The 17,423-nt window shown below is 34.3% G+C and overlaps 1 protein-coding gene and 1 long non-coding RNA gene across 2 annotated transcripts; both read right to left on the bottom strand.

The window, feature by feature from the left end:
* Positions 1-4,526: 4,526 nt before the first annotated feature.
* LOC147476017 (uncharacterized) lies at positions 4,527-5,346 on the bottom strand. Its single transcript, XR_015208352.1, has 3 exons — positions 5,317-5,346; positions 5,101-5,196; positions 4,527-4,753 (listed from the first exon to the last, which is right to left on the bottom strand). It is a non-coding gene; the product is annotated as an uncharacterized LOC147476017 (long non-coding RNA).
* Positions 5,347-12,220: 6,874 nt separating this feature from the next.
* On the bottom strand, positions 12,221-15,375 carry LOC147476016 (epoxide hydrolase 2-like). Its single transcript, XM_086584751.1, has 6 exons — positions 15,216-15,375; positions 14,276-14,939; positions 13,976-14,190; positions 13,201-13,371; positions 12,874-13,109; positions 12,221-12,682 (listed from the first exon to the last, which is right to left on the bottom strand). Exons 2-6 carry the CDS (start codon positions 14,343-14,345, stop codon positions 12,439-12,441), a joined length of 936 nt encoding a protein of 311 aa, XP_086440877.1. The 5' UTR covers positions 14,346-14,939; positions 15,216-15,375; the 3' UTR covers positions 12,221-12,438.
* Positions 15,376-17,423: the final 2,048 nt, after the last annotated feature.

Raw genomic sequence — 17,423 nt, 5'->3', positions numbered from 1 at the left:
CAATTTAGTACCTCAGTTCACTTGCCGTCTCAATCTGTTTGATTTCCATAGTGACGAGTAGAGTTTTTAACTATTTAGTACCATGAACTTTTTTTCTCGCCTATCAATACCATGAATTTTCAATTATTTACGATTTGATACATTTAGATATTTATTTGACCAAAATGTCACTCCTTATTTTATTTTTATTTTTTCTAATATGCAACTAAGGGTATTTTTTTCATCCACCCCTGCCACCACCTCCACTCCCACCGCCACAAAGCAAAATTATTTTTTATCTAAAAGAAGGTCGGGTGGTGGATGAAGAAAATATATAATCACCGTCGGATTGGGACATGTTAGATGACTTAGTAACTTAAGTGAGGCAGTGTCAATTTGGAAATTAAAGACAAGGATATTTTGGTCATATAAATATATTGAGGTATCAAATCGTAAGCAAATTGAGAGTATGTGGTAATAGGTGATAAAAAAAAAATCGTGTACTAAATAGTTAAAAACTCTTAATCACGTGTGATGAGCTCGCTATTATGGAAATCAAACAGATTGAGATGGCAAGTGAACCGAGGTACTAAAATTAAGCAAATTGAGATTACATGGTACTAATAGGCAGGAAAAAAAAATTCAGGTACCATTTAGGAAAAAATATGAAAGTTTGTGGTACTAAATAGTTATAAACTAGATAGAGAATATAACAAGATATAACTAACCATCCGAATTACAAAACTTCACCTTTCTACGGAGTAAATTGGTTTAACGCAATTGCCTGCTGGTTAATTTGATAATTTCTCAACTGATTGTGGCCTGGGCTTCTGGTCTGTCGTGGTCTTGTGGTGCCCTCATAGATGTTTCATCTAAACCTGATTAGCATCATGCATGTGCTCGTGCACGTTGTATTAGACAGACAGATTCTAACATTTGTTACCAAAGCTTAATTTGTACATGTTTTGATTATTGTATTTCGAATGGAAAGGTTTTAGACTTGAGAACCACATGGTTTGGGGAGAATGCAGAGATGAACTTGGGAAGCTTCTTGTGGTACCGCAATAGAGTAAAAGTACTGATTGAGAACAATCACACAGCTGATCATGCACCATGCACCGATTGACTAATAGCACATTGTCGTCATTATATTTAAACAGTGTTTTAGTATAAAGCTACACATTCATTGCAGAAAAGAAGGGGGAAAAAAATAGTTCTCACACAGTTCAATTAGTAGCACTTATTGTATTCACTGAGGTAGGGGGCAACAAATTAAAAGATGCATACTTCACGGACAAAGGTTTGATTAGAGCATGCAGTACTTATCAGAAGTAGTTGGCACGAAGCTGTGATTTCAAATGAATACCGCGCTCAAAGTATTGCTTGAATAGCACTTAGATGCACTTAGATTTTGCATGGCTTACAAAGGCACCAAGGAGTGCCAAAGAAACTAGAGCAGCAGATCAGTAGTGATTCCAGTAGCATCAAGAGTATAAGTTCTCTCTCGGATCAGGTGGCTTTTGCCAACCACATCAGCAATGGTGAAAATCGGAATAATGACAGCCTTGTATCCCAATGCAAGGGCTAAAATAATGTTAGTAGCAGCTCCAGTTCTACAGGAATTAGCAACATCTAGCACGGGGCTGCAACAGAACAACGGAAAATAAGAGTTGATATAGGACGGATCAAGAAATAATAAAGAATATAGAAAAGTTTATTAGAATAGAAAACATGTATGCATTGCTAGTAGAGTACTCGATCATGAAGCCAATGACCGAGGTTACCCATAGACCAATGGCAACACAAAAAAATAGTCCCCTACAAATAAGAAGATCAATTTAGTGCACCATGCCTAATTTTTGACATACCACGTGACATGTAAAGTAACTTACCAATTTTTCACAAATTTCTGCTCCCCAAAATAAAAAATTGTAAAGGATGATGGCAGCGTATGCCATCATCCTTTACAATTTTTTATTTAGGTAACAATTGTAATACTAATAGTGATAAAAAACAGTTGATGTAATGAGTTGCTTTTTCAATGCAGGCTCAATTTCCTTGACAACATTGATTTCAAATATATCGGATGCAAAAAAGGGTGGTGATCAGACTGACAATAATACCCATGGAGCTGATGAGTAATGAATACATCATGACAGTGAACTGATGGTTAAATCCATAGGAGAAGATGGAGGCAACAACCAAAGTAGCATAGGAGGCCTCAACATATGATCCAAAAAGATCGGAACCCATCCTAGTAATATCACCAACATTATCACCAACATTGTCAGAAATCACCTGAGCAAAAGAAAAATGAACTACACATCAAACAAATAGGCGCATCAAAAAATGTAAAACACAAATGGTTAAGAATGATTTTCTCAAAGCAGGGCCCCCAAAGCACCACTAATTGACTATTTAGAAAAACTGAAATTGGTAGCTCTAAAATGGTTTCTAACCATAAATGAATCACAATATTAAGCAATAACCAATTCATATCACATGAAATACATATATAATTTCAGATTGGATGGAAACCATAATGAAATTCTTAGTTGAATAGTCCAATCACATGATTCATCATAAAAACCCAGCAAATGTTACTGAAAGATTAGGCAAATGCTTAAAAATCATTTATTCAATTTTAGAAATCTTACTTGATTATCAATGGATTTCAAACTATTTTCATTGTCCCTTCAAGAGCTATGGCTATGTCCCTGCTGGCAATCCTACTTCAGCTATTATATCTAGTCTAAGCACACTAACTGCAGTACTACACTCAATCCCAACTGTGGCAAAATCCAAAAACTCAACCATAGGAAAAAATTTAGATTTGAGACCTACGCGTGATTAGGGACAATAGACTTTTAAGTATTAAGATTTAAAAGTACGAAAAAGAAGCAATACTATAAGATTCACCAGCTAACTAATACTAACTAATAGAATTCTAACATCCAATTCCAAAGCAACAACTACTTCACGCTAAAAGAAACTTAAATAACTCACATGGATAGCCTAATTGTGGACAGTGACACTCTAAATTTGTGTCTATACTTAGTGAAATAGTACCTTTAACAAAGCTAAAGGCTTCTACAATCATACTCTAAGTTGAATGTTGTCTAAGACTTGATGCGCATCGGAAAGACTTCTCTAAATAAAGCACAATTAAGAAAATGCCAATGATAAAGGCAGTATGAAATAATTTTACTGATGCAAATATTTTAAGGGAAAAAATTAATAACCTAGAAGATTTTAGAGAAAAAATTGTTGCATCATGAACCTACGATATGCAAATTGCCATAAAAAAAAATCAAAATTAGCACCCAAGTATATTTACAAAAGAATGGGCTTAAACTCATAAATATAACTGATGAACGGGAACTGTAAGATAGAATAGTGAAAGAAAGCGGACCCAACTAACAATTAGTGCTACTAACTGAACAGATACTGGGCATTTCACTTTCTCAGTTTTAGTTGTTGTCTATTTTGTGGAAATCGACTAAAGTACGATATACAAAACACAAATAGGATTGAACAGAAAAACCCACTACAAAATTAAAACTCAATGCGTGATCTCATTCTCTTGACAATGTTAAACCATCGGTTAGAAAGCAGATCGGATCACCTTTGAATGGAAGAGTGGGAAGAGAGAGCATTCGTTCATTCGGTTTAAGAGAGTGGGAGAAAGGAATATTCGAGTCCGAACAATCAAGAAGATTTAGAGAATTGGTTGATGAGTTAAAGCGGAAATTCTAAGTATATATCCAATAAAAGTAGAAGAGTTTAATTTGATTGGATTAAAAAGTGATTTTTCCTGATCTAGTTCAAGTTCAAGAAGCGGTAGATGATAGGGGTGGTTGAATAGTTCTTGTAGCTTATGAGAAGGAAGAAGGAATTGTTATGAATGTTATTTTCCTTTATGTGTGAATAGTAGCTGTCGAAGATAGAGTCACTACAACAAATACGATTTTTAGCGACGAAAAAAAATGTCGGAAAAAGTTAGAAAAACGTCGGTACTGGTCAATGGCGACATTTTTTTTATCGTCACTAGATCGTCGCTAGTTGTATAGTCGCAAAAGCTCTGAAGCCACGAAACAAAAACGTCAGAAAAAGTATTGCATTAGCGACATTTTATAATGTCGGTAAAGCCCAAAAAAGTGTCGGTATATATATTTTCGTCTGATTATTCAAAACGTGGCAAAAAGTATTATTTGGGGACGATATAGGAAAATGTCAGTAATTGTTTACACTACCGATGTTTTGTTACGTAGTAACAACCCCAAATTTAAGATACTAAAATTCATATTGCAATATTGTTTACCGTCGCTAGAGATCAACCTTTGGCGATGCTTTTTAAATATGTTGCAAGTTATAGAGCTATAGAGACATTTTGTTTTGTCACTACAAGTATGTTTTTTAGGGACGCTCTAACAAAGCAGATTTTTTTTTTTCCTTTCCCTGTTTGTTTTCAATCACACATTTCCAATACAATTTTTTTTTTTAATTACAAAATCTAAAAGAAACATATAAACAAAATCAACTCAACCACATTAAATTTAACCAACATACCCAAAAGTCATATAAAGATCACCATTTCCATGTTTACGAGTATAATATGATTCATTACATATATAATAGTTTTATAAACCACAAAAACATAAATGAAATTGTCTTAACATCCAACATTTCCCCAAAATCCTATCCAAAGCTTCTACCCAAAAAAGTAATCCCAAACAAGCCCACAACTTCTTTCAAACCGCATGACTCTCAGAACCTGCATACAAATATGAAAACATTTAGTTCATCTCCAATGAAATGTAAAACCAAAATATGCCAACATATATTTAGACTACAACTCATTGAGCACAATCATCATAAACATTCATATAATTACATAGTAATGCATGAGAAGAAGTTATTATAAACAATACATAGGGTGTAATTGCACAATAATAACCCTAGCAAATAAACCAATGTGAACTCAAATAAGCATCATCGAGTGTGTGCAACGCATTAAAGTTTTAAGCACACTCTGAACACTCATTATAAATGAACCCGCCTTTTTGGGTCAACTTCAATGGGACCTAGAATAGCTATGACTAAAAATTTGGGTAGGATTACCTTATCTAGCATACTCTAGCTTTCCTTGTCTCTGGATCTCCTACTGGCTATGTTTCAAAATCTCGAATAGCACAACAAGTCAACAACCCAAGACATCTGAACAAACAAGAACAAGAACAGATTTGAAAATGCAAAAACCCATTGGAACAACAGTTATAGTCATAAGAACCAAATTGGACAACACTCAAAACAGAAAATACAGCTAGCCGAATATACCCTCAACTTAGCCGGCAATCCTGTACTAAACCAGTAAGAGTTATAAAACAAGGTTGGTACCATTGGAAAGCTTGAGAAATCTATTTTCAGGAACAACAAACAGATTCTAAAACAAAGGAGTGAGTAGAAAGTTATGTAATGTAGCGCCCCAATTTTCTAAACAATTGAATATTCAGATAAAAAAGCTCGGTCCAAATATTCAACAATCTAAAAAACCAAGACGTAAGCGGGTTTGACTCACATGAGTCAAAACTAGAATTAAAGTATAAAACAACCTCTGAACATCGCATTCTAAAAAAAAAATCGGCAAAGTTTCCTCTGTATTTCCAACATTTCATAAATTTAAAACCTGTCCTAACCTAAAAATCAAATAATATACTTCCATTTGATATATTAAAACCCCAGCCGTATACCCAACTACTAAAAGATATATTGATTCGTGGCACTGGCTACTTAACCATCTCGACAAATGTCAGTTAAATCAAGTAACTGCAGCGCCCCAAAACCGATATTTTACCCAAGATCGGTACTGCACACCTGGACGCTAATCCACGTCATAATTTGTAACTAATATATGCATGCTAAGGTGGATTCATTATTAAAGGCAATAAAGAAATAATAAATTATTACAAAACAATTTAAAAGAAATCAATTTAAAAATAAAATGAATAGGTAAAAGAACCGTTATATCAATCAAAGTGCGCTTCATTCACTTTAAATTGTTCTTAACTTGCCTGTATGCCTTTTCTAACTTATGAGAGCACCTGTTCATCCCTGTGAAGATACTCCAACGCTCACGTTGGATACGAAGTCAAGATATAATAATCAACTTGAAATGAAATTGAATACAAAACACTAGATTAACACGTACCTTTAGCTGCTTAATAATCGATTCTCAACATTGAATCGGTATTCTACCTAGTATGTCACTTCACTTCTACTTGTTCGAGGTTTTTCCCGAATTCTCAAGCAATGAACACAAATCTCCATACCAATAAAAGAATATTAATTCATACTATTCTAACTAAAATATAGTTACGCAAGAAAATCAAACAATAAATTACGCGTGGCCTGGTGTTGGCCCTAGCGATATGGCAATATAAGTGACTTGGATGCTGCCTAAAATGGCCTAACACAGCCTGGTGATGGTCTAGTGCTGCCCGTTGATATAGTTTGACGCGACCTTGCTGCGGTCTGACAACAGCAGAAGCCACAAAAGAAATTAGAAGATATGGGTAATGTCCAACATAAATTATATTTGTTCAATACATACATATGATGCATGTCTACGACAAGTCTAAAAGATGAAGTATGCACAAATTAAATTACCTACTAACTAATGATTTCAGGGTTCACAATCCATTCAAGATAAAAATGAAAACTAGGTACCGAAATTCTCCAGCCCGCCTCTCTTCCAATAGCTCTTGATCCGTAGAGACAGTGAGTGCTCAAACAACATAATCAAAGTCACTCCCCCTTTCCAATTACCTACCTGAACACCAGCTCTTTTTCCCCCTTAGTTCGCAAAGGTTTTCCCCTACTAGTACGTGGACTCCCCTTCTTATTAGATGGCCACCTCCACCTTATGTCTCCAGGAGGCGATATAACCCAAGTTCCCCTTTTTAAAAGAGTGCATACAAGTGGAGGGGTGAACACTATTGGCCGCCACATGTATCTTTTTTTTTTTTTTTTTTTTTTTTTTTTTAATTTCCTTCCTTTTCTGCTTGTTAGCTAGCTTCCCATACAGAGAGATATATATTAAAGAACCCACTATATATCAAAGAACCACCATTCTTAGCTAAGTATCCTAATTAGGATAATATCCACTACAAGAGATAAGAAAACTCCAAAACTAGAAAGATCCCTCTCCTCCATAATCAACTCGCTCACTCATCTTTTTTTTTTTTTTTTACCAACAGGAGGTGTGCTACTCTCTCTCCCCCTTGTGACAGCTAGCATCTATTGATTTTAGGACTCGAGATCTCTACAACCGGGTACAGAGATCATCTCTGTAACCGTGTTATCTCGCCGTTGATCCGAATCCGAGATGTGTGTGTGTGCCTCGATACCTGTGTGTGTGCTCCGAGATGTGTGTGTGTGTGGTACAGAGATCAATCTCCGGTTATAGGGGAACCGAACTCTTGATTTTATCCTCATCCAAAAGAAGCCATGTGTGCCAACTAATAAAACGGGCCAAAAATATAAAACATACCCAATAATATAAGAAACCCAAAAATAAGCCCAATACATTAAGATAAAGCCCAAAATAGTTTTAAGCCCACATAATTTAAACTAGTAATATAAATAAAAGTCCAAAATACAATAGGCCCAACATAAAATTAACCATCAATGAAAAACCCATATCAATTAATCAAGCCCGCCAAATGATAAATGTTAAACCTCGCCATATAGTACGTAATTACCTAGAGTGGCACTGAACTAACACGTAAAATGACCAGTTTACTCATAGGTAAAATTTTGAGTCATTGCATGTACAATCTACTGACACATGACAGAACCAACCAACCTTAACAATTGAAGGCATAAAAGAAAATTCAATAAAGCTAGCTCTCCATCTGTTGCCCTCCTCCTCAGCTGATCCACCTCTGCATTCACATATCCAAAATAAAACCACAATGTTAAATATCCAAAATGAGTAGGCTTTGTTTCACGCTAAAGTGGCTTGTAGAACTTACTTGTCCTAGGGGGAATGTCATACGTGTTCCATTTGATATTTATCTGAGATTTAGCCAAAGTTAAGAATTCATTATATAATATATTACGGGTCTGAAACTAAATTTAAGTAGGCAAAATCACTTTGTACCTGCCTATAGTTGGCAAAGACACGTGTTAATATGTCAAATTTAAGGATCTAAAACAAGGTGCATCACAAGTTCACAACTGTGAAGACCTAAACAATTCCAAAAAATTGAATAATAGCTATTTGATTTCTTATGGTTCCTAAGATACACATAAGCCTTGCAGTGAATTCAAATTAATACAATAAGGACAACTTCCATAGGACATGCTACAAACAAAATAATCAAATTGTCATATCTAAACTACACAACACTATTTATACTGATAACTAACTTATGCTTATATCTTTTGCATCTACGAAATTCATTTGCAAATCATGAACAAACTAATAACACCCAAGTTAATTTGTAAATCAACGAAATTAATTTGCAGATCGTAATAGCTAACAAACACGCCTTGTACAGAAGTCGTAAATGCAGATAAAAAATAAATCTACGAAACTGAAAATTCCACCGGCCAGTAACCAATATCAAATAAAGTAAGACTAGATCAATTAAGTTCATTCACTCTATTATATTCAAAATTGAGATCATGGGCAGCAAAATCATTCAATCATCTGTAAACTTGAATTTTCCACAATCTCCGTATTGCATCCTAGCATGCATCGATAGAATTAAGAACTATTAATTATTGGAGAAGAATAGATGAACTATTGTTGGAGACGAACTGAGTGTATGAGAGAGATTTTTTTTTTCTTTGTTTTCCTTGTAGACCCCACGGTTTACTCATCAATCAAATACTAGGGGAACAACGGTGCCTTGAATAACAATTTTATCTATCCATAAATTCTTTTTTATTTTTATTTTATCAAATCTTTAATATTAGGGGAAAAAAATGAAATACCCGAAAATGTTATAGAGTTAGTTTGAATCTTTTAGGATTTAGTGTTGCGTAGTATTCTATATTTATGCCTAATTTTCACATGAAGAACTTTCACATGTGCAATCTTTTTGTTTTATACATAAGCCAAGAAGGACAGGGGAACAATTTGCTTACATTTAGTTGATACTTGATAGGAAGGAGTGGGTTGCGCCATCATATATAGAGTCCCATGCATTACATTAATGTTTACTAAATTGGATAGTGCTATTGTTACAAATTAATATTTTTGTAGCTAATTAGATTGTTTCTTTTTTGTCTCGAAAAACATTTTAACATACCAGAAATTTAACAATAAATGTTGTCGCTCAGTCACACTAATAAGTTTTCTTTGTATTGTGTTGCTTCAAGTATTACCTCAATCTTCCAAACATGGAAGTCGTAAGAGGAACAAAGAATGAAGTGTCACAACATCATAATCGATCACCATTCACATATTTTTTTAACAATATTTTCAATACAATAAGCACAAACTTCTAATTACGAGTAATAATAATGTAACCTTATTATGAAGTAGATCAAATAGAGGGTGGTAACCTTATTATAATACTGTAGCCTCATTATGGACTAGTGCTTCCAAATGCTAGACTACAACTTTTTCATTCATGAAACTAATAGTATCTTACACTAGTCATATTAATGCAGGCATTCACCAGTCTTTGCGTGGGTTTTTTGTTAGCATTTTGAAATGTGAAGCTTTGTCATTGGATATGTAATTACATTTTTATTTGTTTCAGAACTAATTATTGTTGCTAGCCTTATGGTTTTGAACTTTCACAAAATCTAGTGATCAATCATAGGCATATTATAAAGAATGAAAGAAGAGGTGGGAACTTGAAGAGTAGACATTTGTTGAGGTATGAACAACATTTTCTTTTTGGAATTTCTTGCTACTCAAATCAATTGCGTAGTAGTTTTTTCATTACTTCAATGCAACCAAAATCAAGGAAAATAGTATAACTGTACATAATATGTAAAATAGTTATAGATTTATAGTTCAATTGCTTTTTTTGTTGTAATTTGCTACTTTAACAACCACTTGACATGTTTTGCTTCTTTCTTGATAATCAAATTGATTGCATAAATATTTCTTTATTTCATGAAGTTCAGAGAAATAATCTCAATTGTACACATGCAATCTGTAAAGTATAGTAGTCTTTGCTAATTTGCTTTTTAGGTTATAAGTTTATGTCTATAACGGACTCATCAGATAATTACCTCAGTGTCCATAACCAATTTCCTTACTTATGGTAAGTTTCATTTGAAGCTAAATACACATAATGATTCAACAGGAAGTGACTCTCAAGGACAAAACACCGAAAAAGTAACTCTCAACACCACATACTTTTTTTTTAATCACTCACAAGGACCGGGTAGATAAAAGGTCAAGTATACTATTGATGCGAAATAAAAAATGGCCCGGGTAGATGAAATGTCAAGTATACCCCTAATGCAAAATAATAAACAGCTTGACCTAACCGAAACAACCTAGTGTATATAGTATGAACAATCACTATTCATGTCTCAACATGAGCTATGGATAATCTTGTTTATACTTCAACATAATGTATGATCAGTAAAATCACACCTATTTGGGGTATGAACAATCATTGTTCATACAACAACATTGTTCATATTTTAACCATGAGCTATATGAACAATCAAAGTTAACATGTTGACTGTTCATACCTCAACATGAGTTATAAACAATCACTATTCGTATGACCAATCATTGTTCATACTTCAACATGAGCTATGTACAATTATTGTTCATACCTCAACACGAGCTATGCACAATCACTATTCATACATCAATATAATATATGATTAGTAAGAACGCCTATTGGAGTATATATGAACAATCAATGTTCATACCCTATCAACATAATATATGAGGTATGTTCACCTATTTGGGTACGAACGATCACCAAATTTCTCTACTTTATAAACATAACACATAGGGGTGAAACTAGTATTTTAAAAAAAAAAAACTATGATTTGTATCTATAATAACACGGAAGGGTAAAACTGGTATTTAAAAAATAGAGCTTCTAGAGTGCGCAACTTTATTGGTGCGCTGGCATTTAGAACCTTGAATAAAGACTCTGCCATGCAATGCACACGCACCCCTTGTGTGATGGAAGGCCCAGATTCCATAGCGCAGGTACACCCTGCCTATGCTAGATTTTGCATTTAAAAAATATAAAAATGCCGGACCAACTTATTTTGTCTTTGAGAGTTACTAAAACTGAAATTGTGGATTCATAGGTTACTTAATGCTGGAATTTGTCCTTGTGACTTACTAAACAAAAGTGGTGTCCTCTAGAGTTACTTAGGCCCAAAATTGGTCTTCTTGGATCCTCTTCTTGATGATTCAAATGCTGGAAGTGGACTATGTTGGAAGGAGCGAGTATAATGCAGTGGCCAGTGGCTGAAATTGACAGCATGAAGATGAATACAAGAAAGTAGATTGGAATGGGAGTAGAGTGCAGTGCTAGATAGAACACATAGAATGACTGAAAACAAGTTCCCTACCTAGATTTACTATGTTGCATTCAAACAAAAGCAGAATGAAGCAATAGCAATATAACTGTATGGATACAACAGAGAGAGTGACTGAAAACAAGCTCTACAGTATCTGTTAAATGAGTGCAATAATTGTGCTTGGCATATATGTCTTTTAATTATTTGCTGGGGGAAACTTGAGCAATGTTTCTGCTAACAGCATTCTACTGTATATGTAAAATCGTCCTTACGTGGTCTACATATTCTATTTGAAATCATGGAGTTTATCAACTGATTAATTAGAAGATCTATCCTTTCTACTTGATTAAGATTGAGTATTATTAAAGTTTCAACAGACTTCTGATTCAGGTTGTCCGGAAAGAACAAATAACAAGTGATTTTCAGGGTGGTGAGATTGTAGTGTATCGTATGCGGCTATATTGGAGGTTCCTTGAGGGTGTATTCGTTTCACTGTACTCTTCTCTTAAGATTATACAGGCTTCACTTTTCAAACACCATCCATATTTTGATTCCAGGTAAACATGCTAGTCAAATACTAGATTTCCAATTTTTACTCTGTTTCATTCAATTTCTAACCGTCTACCCAGGTCGTCCCTATAAGGAAATCCCTGGGATAGCCGGGCTCCTCCATTATATTGCAACAACCCGAAAATGTTTCATCCGATTCTTCGGGAAGATAGATTGAAAGTTCAAACATATTAATCTAAAAGCTTAACAGAAGCAAATATCTTGGAGCTACATGACCCATGAAGTTTCCGATGCACAATTAAGATGCGCATTTCATGTAGTTTACATGTACCATAAGCTTCATTACTACATACTCCAACAGAAAATACAGTTATCCAATTTGAATCTCTAACACACCGAACCATAACAATAGGAGGCACTGTATTTTTATTAAATATGTTTCTCCATAAACGAAATAATCAGCTCATTCACCTGGTCAGGGAACTGCTCCTGAACAAAGTGAGATCCGTCAGGTATGAACGTGATCTCCAAATCAGAAACGTACTCCTTCACCTGTCCCTTCATATATTCCGCCATTCTTGGGTATTTATAAACATAGTCCTGTTCACCCTGGATGTGCAAGGCAGGTAGATTTACCTTCATATCAGTTGTTCCATAGCCTTCCAGCCATGTCCTGTTTGAATTCAAAGGCACCTATTAGTATGTGTTCCTTGAATCTTTGGAACAATTTTCCGGCTCGTGTTCTAGGTATGTATGTCATACGGAAGGTACTGTCTACTATAAAATCCTGGAATGTAGTCAAGCGTCATTAAGCGTTTTCAGCTTGTTGACACTTGGCTTACATAGTTTTTATCAATGCTTTACCTGTATGGGACCTGTAATGCGGTGCGAAACCCAGATTTCTCATACAATGTAGCATAATTTGCAAGATCTTCCTCAGTGAACCAAGATGGCAAAGGTGTAGAAGGATCGACCAAGTCCATTATCTCTTGATCTTCTTCAGCAGCAGGAAGTTCACTTCCTGAGAAGAGAATGTAAATGTTTCTTACTACTGTTTTGACATCCAAACGACCAAAATCTGCTTCTGCTCGTCCTGGCTCCTACAAAAATATTATGCCCAAGAGAGTGAGCACTTCCGTAGCAGTAATTATTCAGCGCTGCAGTAGGAAAGCGTAAAGCAGATTTGCTTACCTCCCATCTCAACATGTAGAAACCTTTAGGGAAAAGCTCGCGAGGGAATAATTCTGGACCTGGGAGGACGAAAGGTAGGCCTAGTGTTATGACACCCATCACCCTTTCAGGATGAAGCAGAGCATAATGGTAAGCCGTTTTAACTCCAAAGTCCTTTGACACCAGGAAAGCCTAAAAATCATTTATGTTAGAACATACAGTATAACTTCGTTTGAAGATAATAACAATCATTGTTGGTATCTGGCAGTCCATCTTCTCTGCTATCGAATAAATTGATTAATAGGTACAAATTAATGTAAAAACTCAATACTCATAAGTTGTAGATGCAGTTGTTATACAGTATTTGTGGATTCAATGATTCATTGAGGATGGCATGGATGCAGCCAAAGGGAAAAGTGGGGCTTGCAAGTTGCTCTCTTAGAAATGCAAATTCAGGCAGTAAATGGGCCATCTTCTTGATTAATTATACACATTCAAATTCAAGGATATCCCATAACTTAATCCTGGTCAAGATTCTATTTGAAACTTAATGCATAATCTTTGAAACCTGATTTCTCCAATTCCAAATCGAACATGCACTTTGTACCCAAGTCATACTGATAGAAAAACTTCGAATGTGTCACCCCATTCTCTCTAGTCTCGTTTAGTTTCATGGTATTACATTTTGTTCCCTAGCTTGTTTTTAATCACAGGTACGGTGGTTCTTTTAATTCTGTCGATGAATTTAACAAGGCCCATTCATAGGCACAAGATGCCAAACCAGAGTAATTACTACCTTGGGAATGTTAAATAAATCCATAATCCCAACAACATCATCGACAAAATCCTTGAATGTAGCCTTTTCAGGCTCAGGAGGATGTTCAGATAGTCCATATCCTCTGAACTCAGGCGCAATTGCTCGAAATCCAGCATGAGCAGCGGCAATCATTTGGTACCTCCAAGAATACCATATTTCTGGAAAACCATGCAAGAAAACGACCACTGTAGGACCTGCATAATATAAACACAAAGTATGTTATCTACAATCGTAAGTTTTTATGGTAATGTCTAAGATAACCAAGTAATGCATTCAAACCTGTTCCAATTTCAGCAACATGAAGTTTAAGGCCATTTACATCAACATATTTGTGCTGTATCTGCTCCATTTTAGTGATCAGAGGGGTTGTTAGGTGAAAGTGAAAATGTAAAGGTTACTCACACTGATTGGTTTGGGTGATCAGAGGATCTGTAGTTTGTACTTTTTATAGAGAGGCGAAGGGATGCGAGATGGTTCCCAAAATTGCCAAGTGCATGTCTATGAAATGATTCGGGTTTGAGAATCAGAGAGGAGGATACCCTCACAAAAAAAAACATATGAGAACGCATTATTTACACAAGGAGACCTTTTCCAATTCTGTATTCCATTTCAAAATTTGACAGAGTGAATAAGGGATCACCTGAAGATTCACCTTTTTTATGACTGAGCATCCAGAGAGCAAGAAGGCTTCAGTCCAACAGCACAGGTATCATCTGCAACGAAGTTGGTATGTGTCGTACGAGTAATGCCTCCCACTCTGAGCTTTACTTTTCTTAGTTTGTATTGATTTACTAATCCATCTGAATATCCTGAAGTCCGGCAGTCACTTGTCATTGTGTTGTCTATATTGGTACCAAACTTTTCCATCTGCAAGTGTAAATTTCCTATAATCCTATGCATCCTTTTATCCAGATCACCAACATTGCAACAGTTGACATCTGACCTGCACATGAGAAGTTCAAAACAAATTGGTTTATATGAACTCTTTCTTATGAAGACCAGTATTACAACCATCGTTTTCATTACTGGATACGTTCCTCAAAATGTCGGACATTGTAGTCGATGGTAAACCGACTCTCTTCAAATAATCTAAAAGAACTATAAAGGAACTAATAATCTAAGATCGCACTGAGGAGATATCCATTACCAAAGAACTATAAGTGCGATCAAAACTTTAGCTGAAGCAGAAAAAAGGAGGTTAAGAAACAAAAAGGCCTACCTGAATTGTCTTGACTGAAGGGTTGGTTGAAGGCTTGGTTGAGACGTCCGATTATTTGTGGGAGAACTGAATTGGAAGAGAGAGAATGATGGTTGATATCATTGTATTTTCTGTTTGCAAAAGAGGGGAAGCCGTAAAGTGGAAGAGAGACGGTTGGTATGTTGAATTTAATTTCATAAAACGTAATTATGTGGGCAATCAATGATGGGTATCTGGCGAACAATTGAATAGGGGCGTATAGTTGATTTCCAATTTGAATTTACACATACGTCCTTAAATTATTATATAATCTTGAGGGTATAGATGGTAGTTAATTATTAAATGACTAAACAGTCCTTTTCAAAGACATTGAATAATTGATTTTAATTTTTGATTAAGGGCATTTCATGATAGAAAAAAGGTTGGTCTAATTTAAAGGTCCATGTTAATTATGGTATACTATACTAATAGAGACGTGAGAAGTGTATTCTCGTGTGGACTTTTCGTGAGGATATCCTCATTTAGTTTTATTGAACGACAATTTATGATCACGTGATCCCAAACCAATTCACGGGAGCCTTCAGCCTTGCATTATTGATGTGAACCTTCGGGCTTCAGCACGTACGTTTTACCATTGTATCAAACCTTTTATGTTGTGCGTCAATTGAAATGGACAGCTTAGAGTCGACTCTGCTTTCTTCTTTCATTGACTAGGTATTGCCAGTGCCAATAGCACAGAGTAATTTAGGCATTTTTTTAGTATATCAATTGAATTGAATAATTTCTACTAAATAATTTAGTGGAAATACTTAATTGACTATAAGACGGTTAAGTTAGTACACTATTTTGTTGTAACTTAATAGTACATAAAAAAAAATCTAGATATAATAGTATAGTCTATTCTGTTGTAACTAACACAAACTCCGGAGATTAAGTTAGTTCCCATTCGAGATATAAGAAATAAAATTTACAATTAAAAAAAAATACTACAAAATATAATAACACAATAATATTTATTTATTTAAACAAAATAAACACGTACATTGAACAATTCACATAAATTTAGACATCTAATACTAGCTTTTGTAGTAACAATAGGGCACAAATACACAACGTTAATATTAAGACTCTTCTAGCGTCTTCAATTTCCTTTTCATAAAGAATATCTTTGTATATATATATAGATAGATACAGGGCCGATCTTAGAAATACATACTTATTTTAAGTTAAAATAAGTACGTAAGTAAAACTTCATTTCGACAATGAATTCAAACGTAATATTTCGTGGATATGATATATTCACCATAAAGATCATCTCCACAAAATTTCAGCTCATTTGGAAATCTCTAACCTAGATAAAAATTGATGTCATCTTTAAAAAGAAATCTAACGGTTTAGAAATGTTGAGGTTTTGCAATCATATTTTATCTAGGTTAGATGTTTCCAAATGAGCTAAAATTTTATGGAGATGATTTTTATGGTGAATATATCATATCCACAAAAAATTACATTGTCTAAGTGAAGTTTTACTTACGTACTTACTTTTAACTTAAAATAAGTATGTACTTCTAAAATCGGCCATATATATATATATATATATATATATATATATATATATATATATATATATATATATATATATATATATATGGGATATATATCGCTTGGTTCAATATTTGGCACTAGTATGTCGCATATATCCATATCGCGTACCTCATTTCTCAATGTATATATCTCTGATATCGTGAAATATTGAACAAAATTTTGGTTCTTGGTAACTACAACTATAAATAATAAGTAGAACCAAAATGAGAATAAGAAAAATGGAAAAATGAATAGTAAGAATAAGAAAAAAAAATATATATTACTTAATGGCTGATGATTGGTAGGAGATTGAAATGAGAAAAAACAAACTTTTCAGGAGCTGTTGAAGAGGCCAGGAGATGAAGAGAGACCTGAAAAATACTAGTGCGATCTATACTTATTTGCGCCATACTGGGCTTTTTTTATGTTGTGCTTGTAATTAAGTTGAAATTTATTATTATTATTATTATTATTATTATTATTATTATTATTATTATTATTATTATTTACTTTTATTTTTTAAAAATTTCTATAAGTTCACGAAATGTGAGATGTATCTTATTGGATGTTTTATTTTGACAATAAGGTATAAACACCAATTATATATGCAAATGATTGATGTTTTATTTTGACAATAAGGTATAA

The sequence above is a fragment of the Coptis chinensis genome, chromosome 9 (assembly GCF_015680905.1).
Source record: "Coptis chinensis isolate HL-2020 chromosome 9, ASM1568090v1, whole genome shotgun sequence".
Classification (NCBI taxonomy): domain Eukaryota; kingdom Viridiplantae; phylum Streptophyta; class Magnoliopsida; order Ranunculales; family Ranunculaceae; genus Coptis; species Coptis chinensis.
The sequence above is the reverse complement of the archived record's forward strand: the minus strand, read 5'-3'. Positions and strand labels throughout refer to the sequence as shown.

Excerpts from the sequence above, each read along its gene's own strand:
- LOC147476016 (XM_086584751.1), bottom strand. The coding sequence starts at position 14,345 with ATGGAGCAGATACAGCACAAATATGTTGATGTAAATGGCCTTAAACTT. Across the intron at positions 14,191-14,275 it reads TGTTGCTGAAATTGGAACAG|GTCCTACAGTGGTCGTTTTC; the intron begins GTTTGAATGCAT and ends TATATTATGCAG. Across the intron at positions 12,683-12,873 it reads GCATTACAGGTCCCATACAG|GACATGGCTGGAAGGCTATG; the intron begins GTAAAGCATTGA and ends GAATTCAAACAG.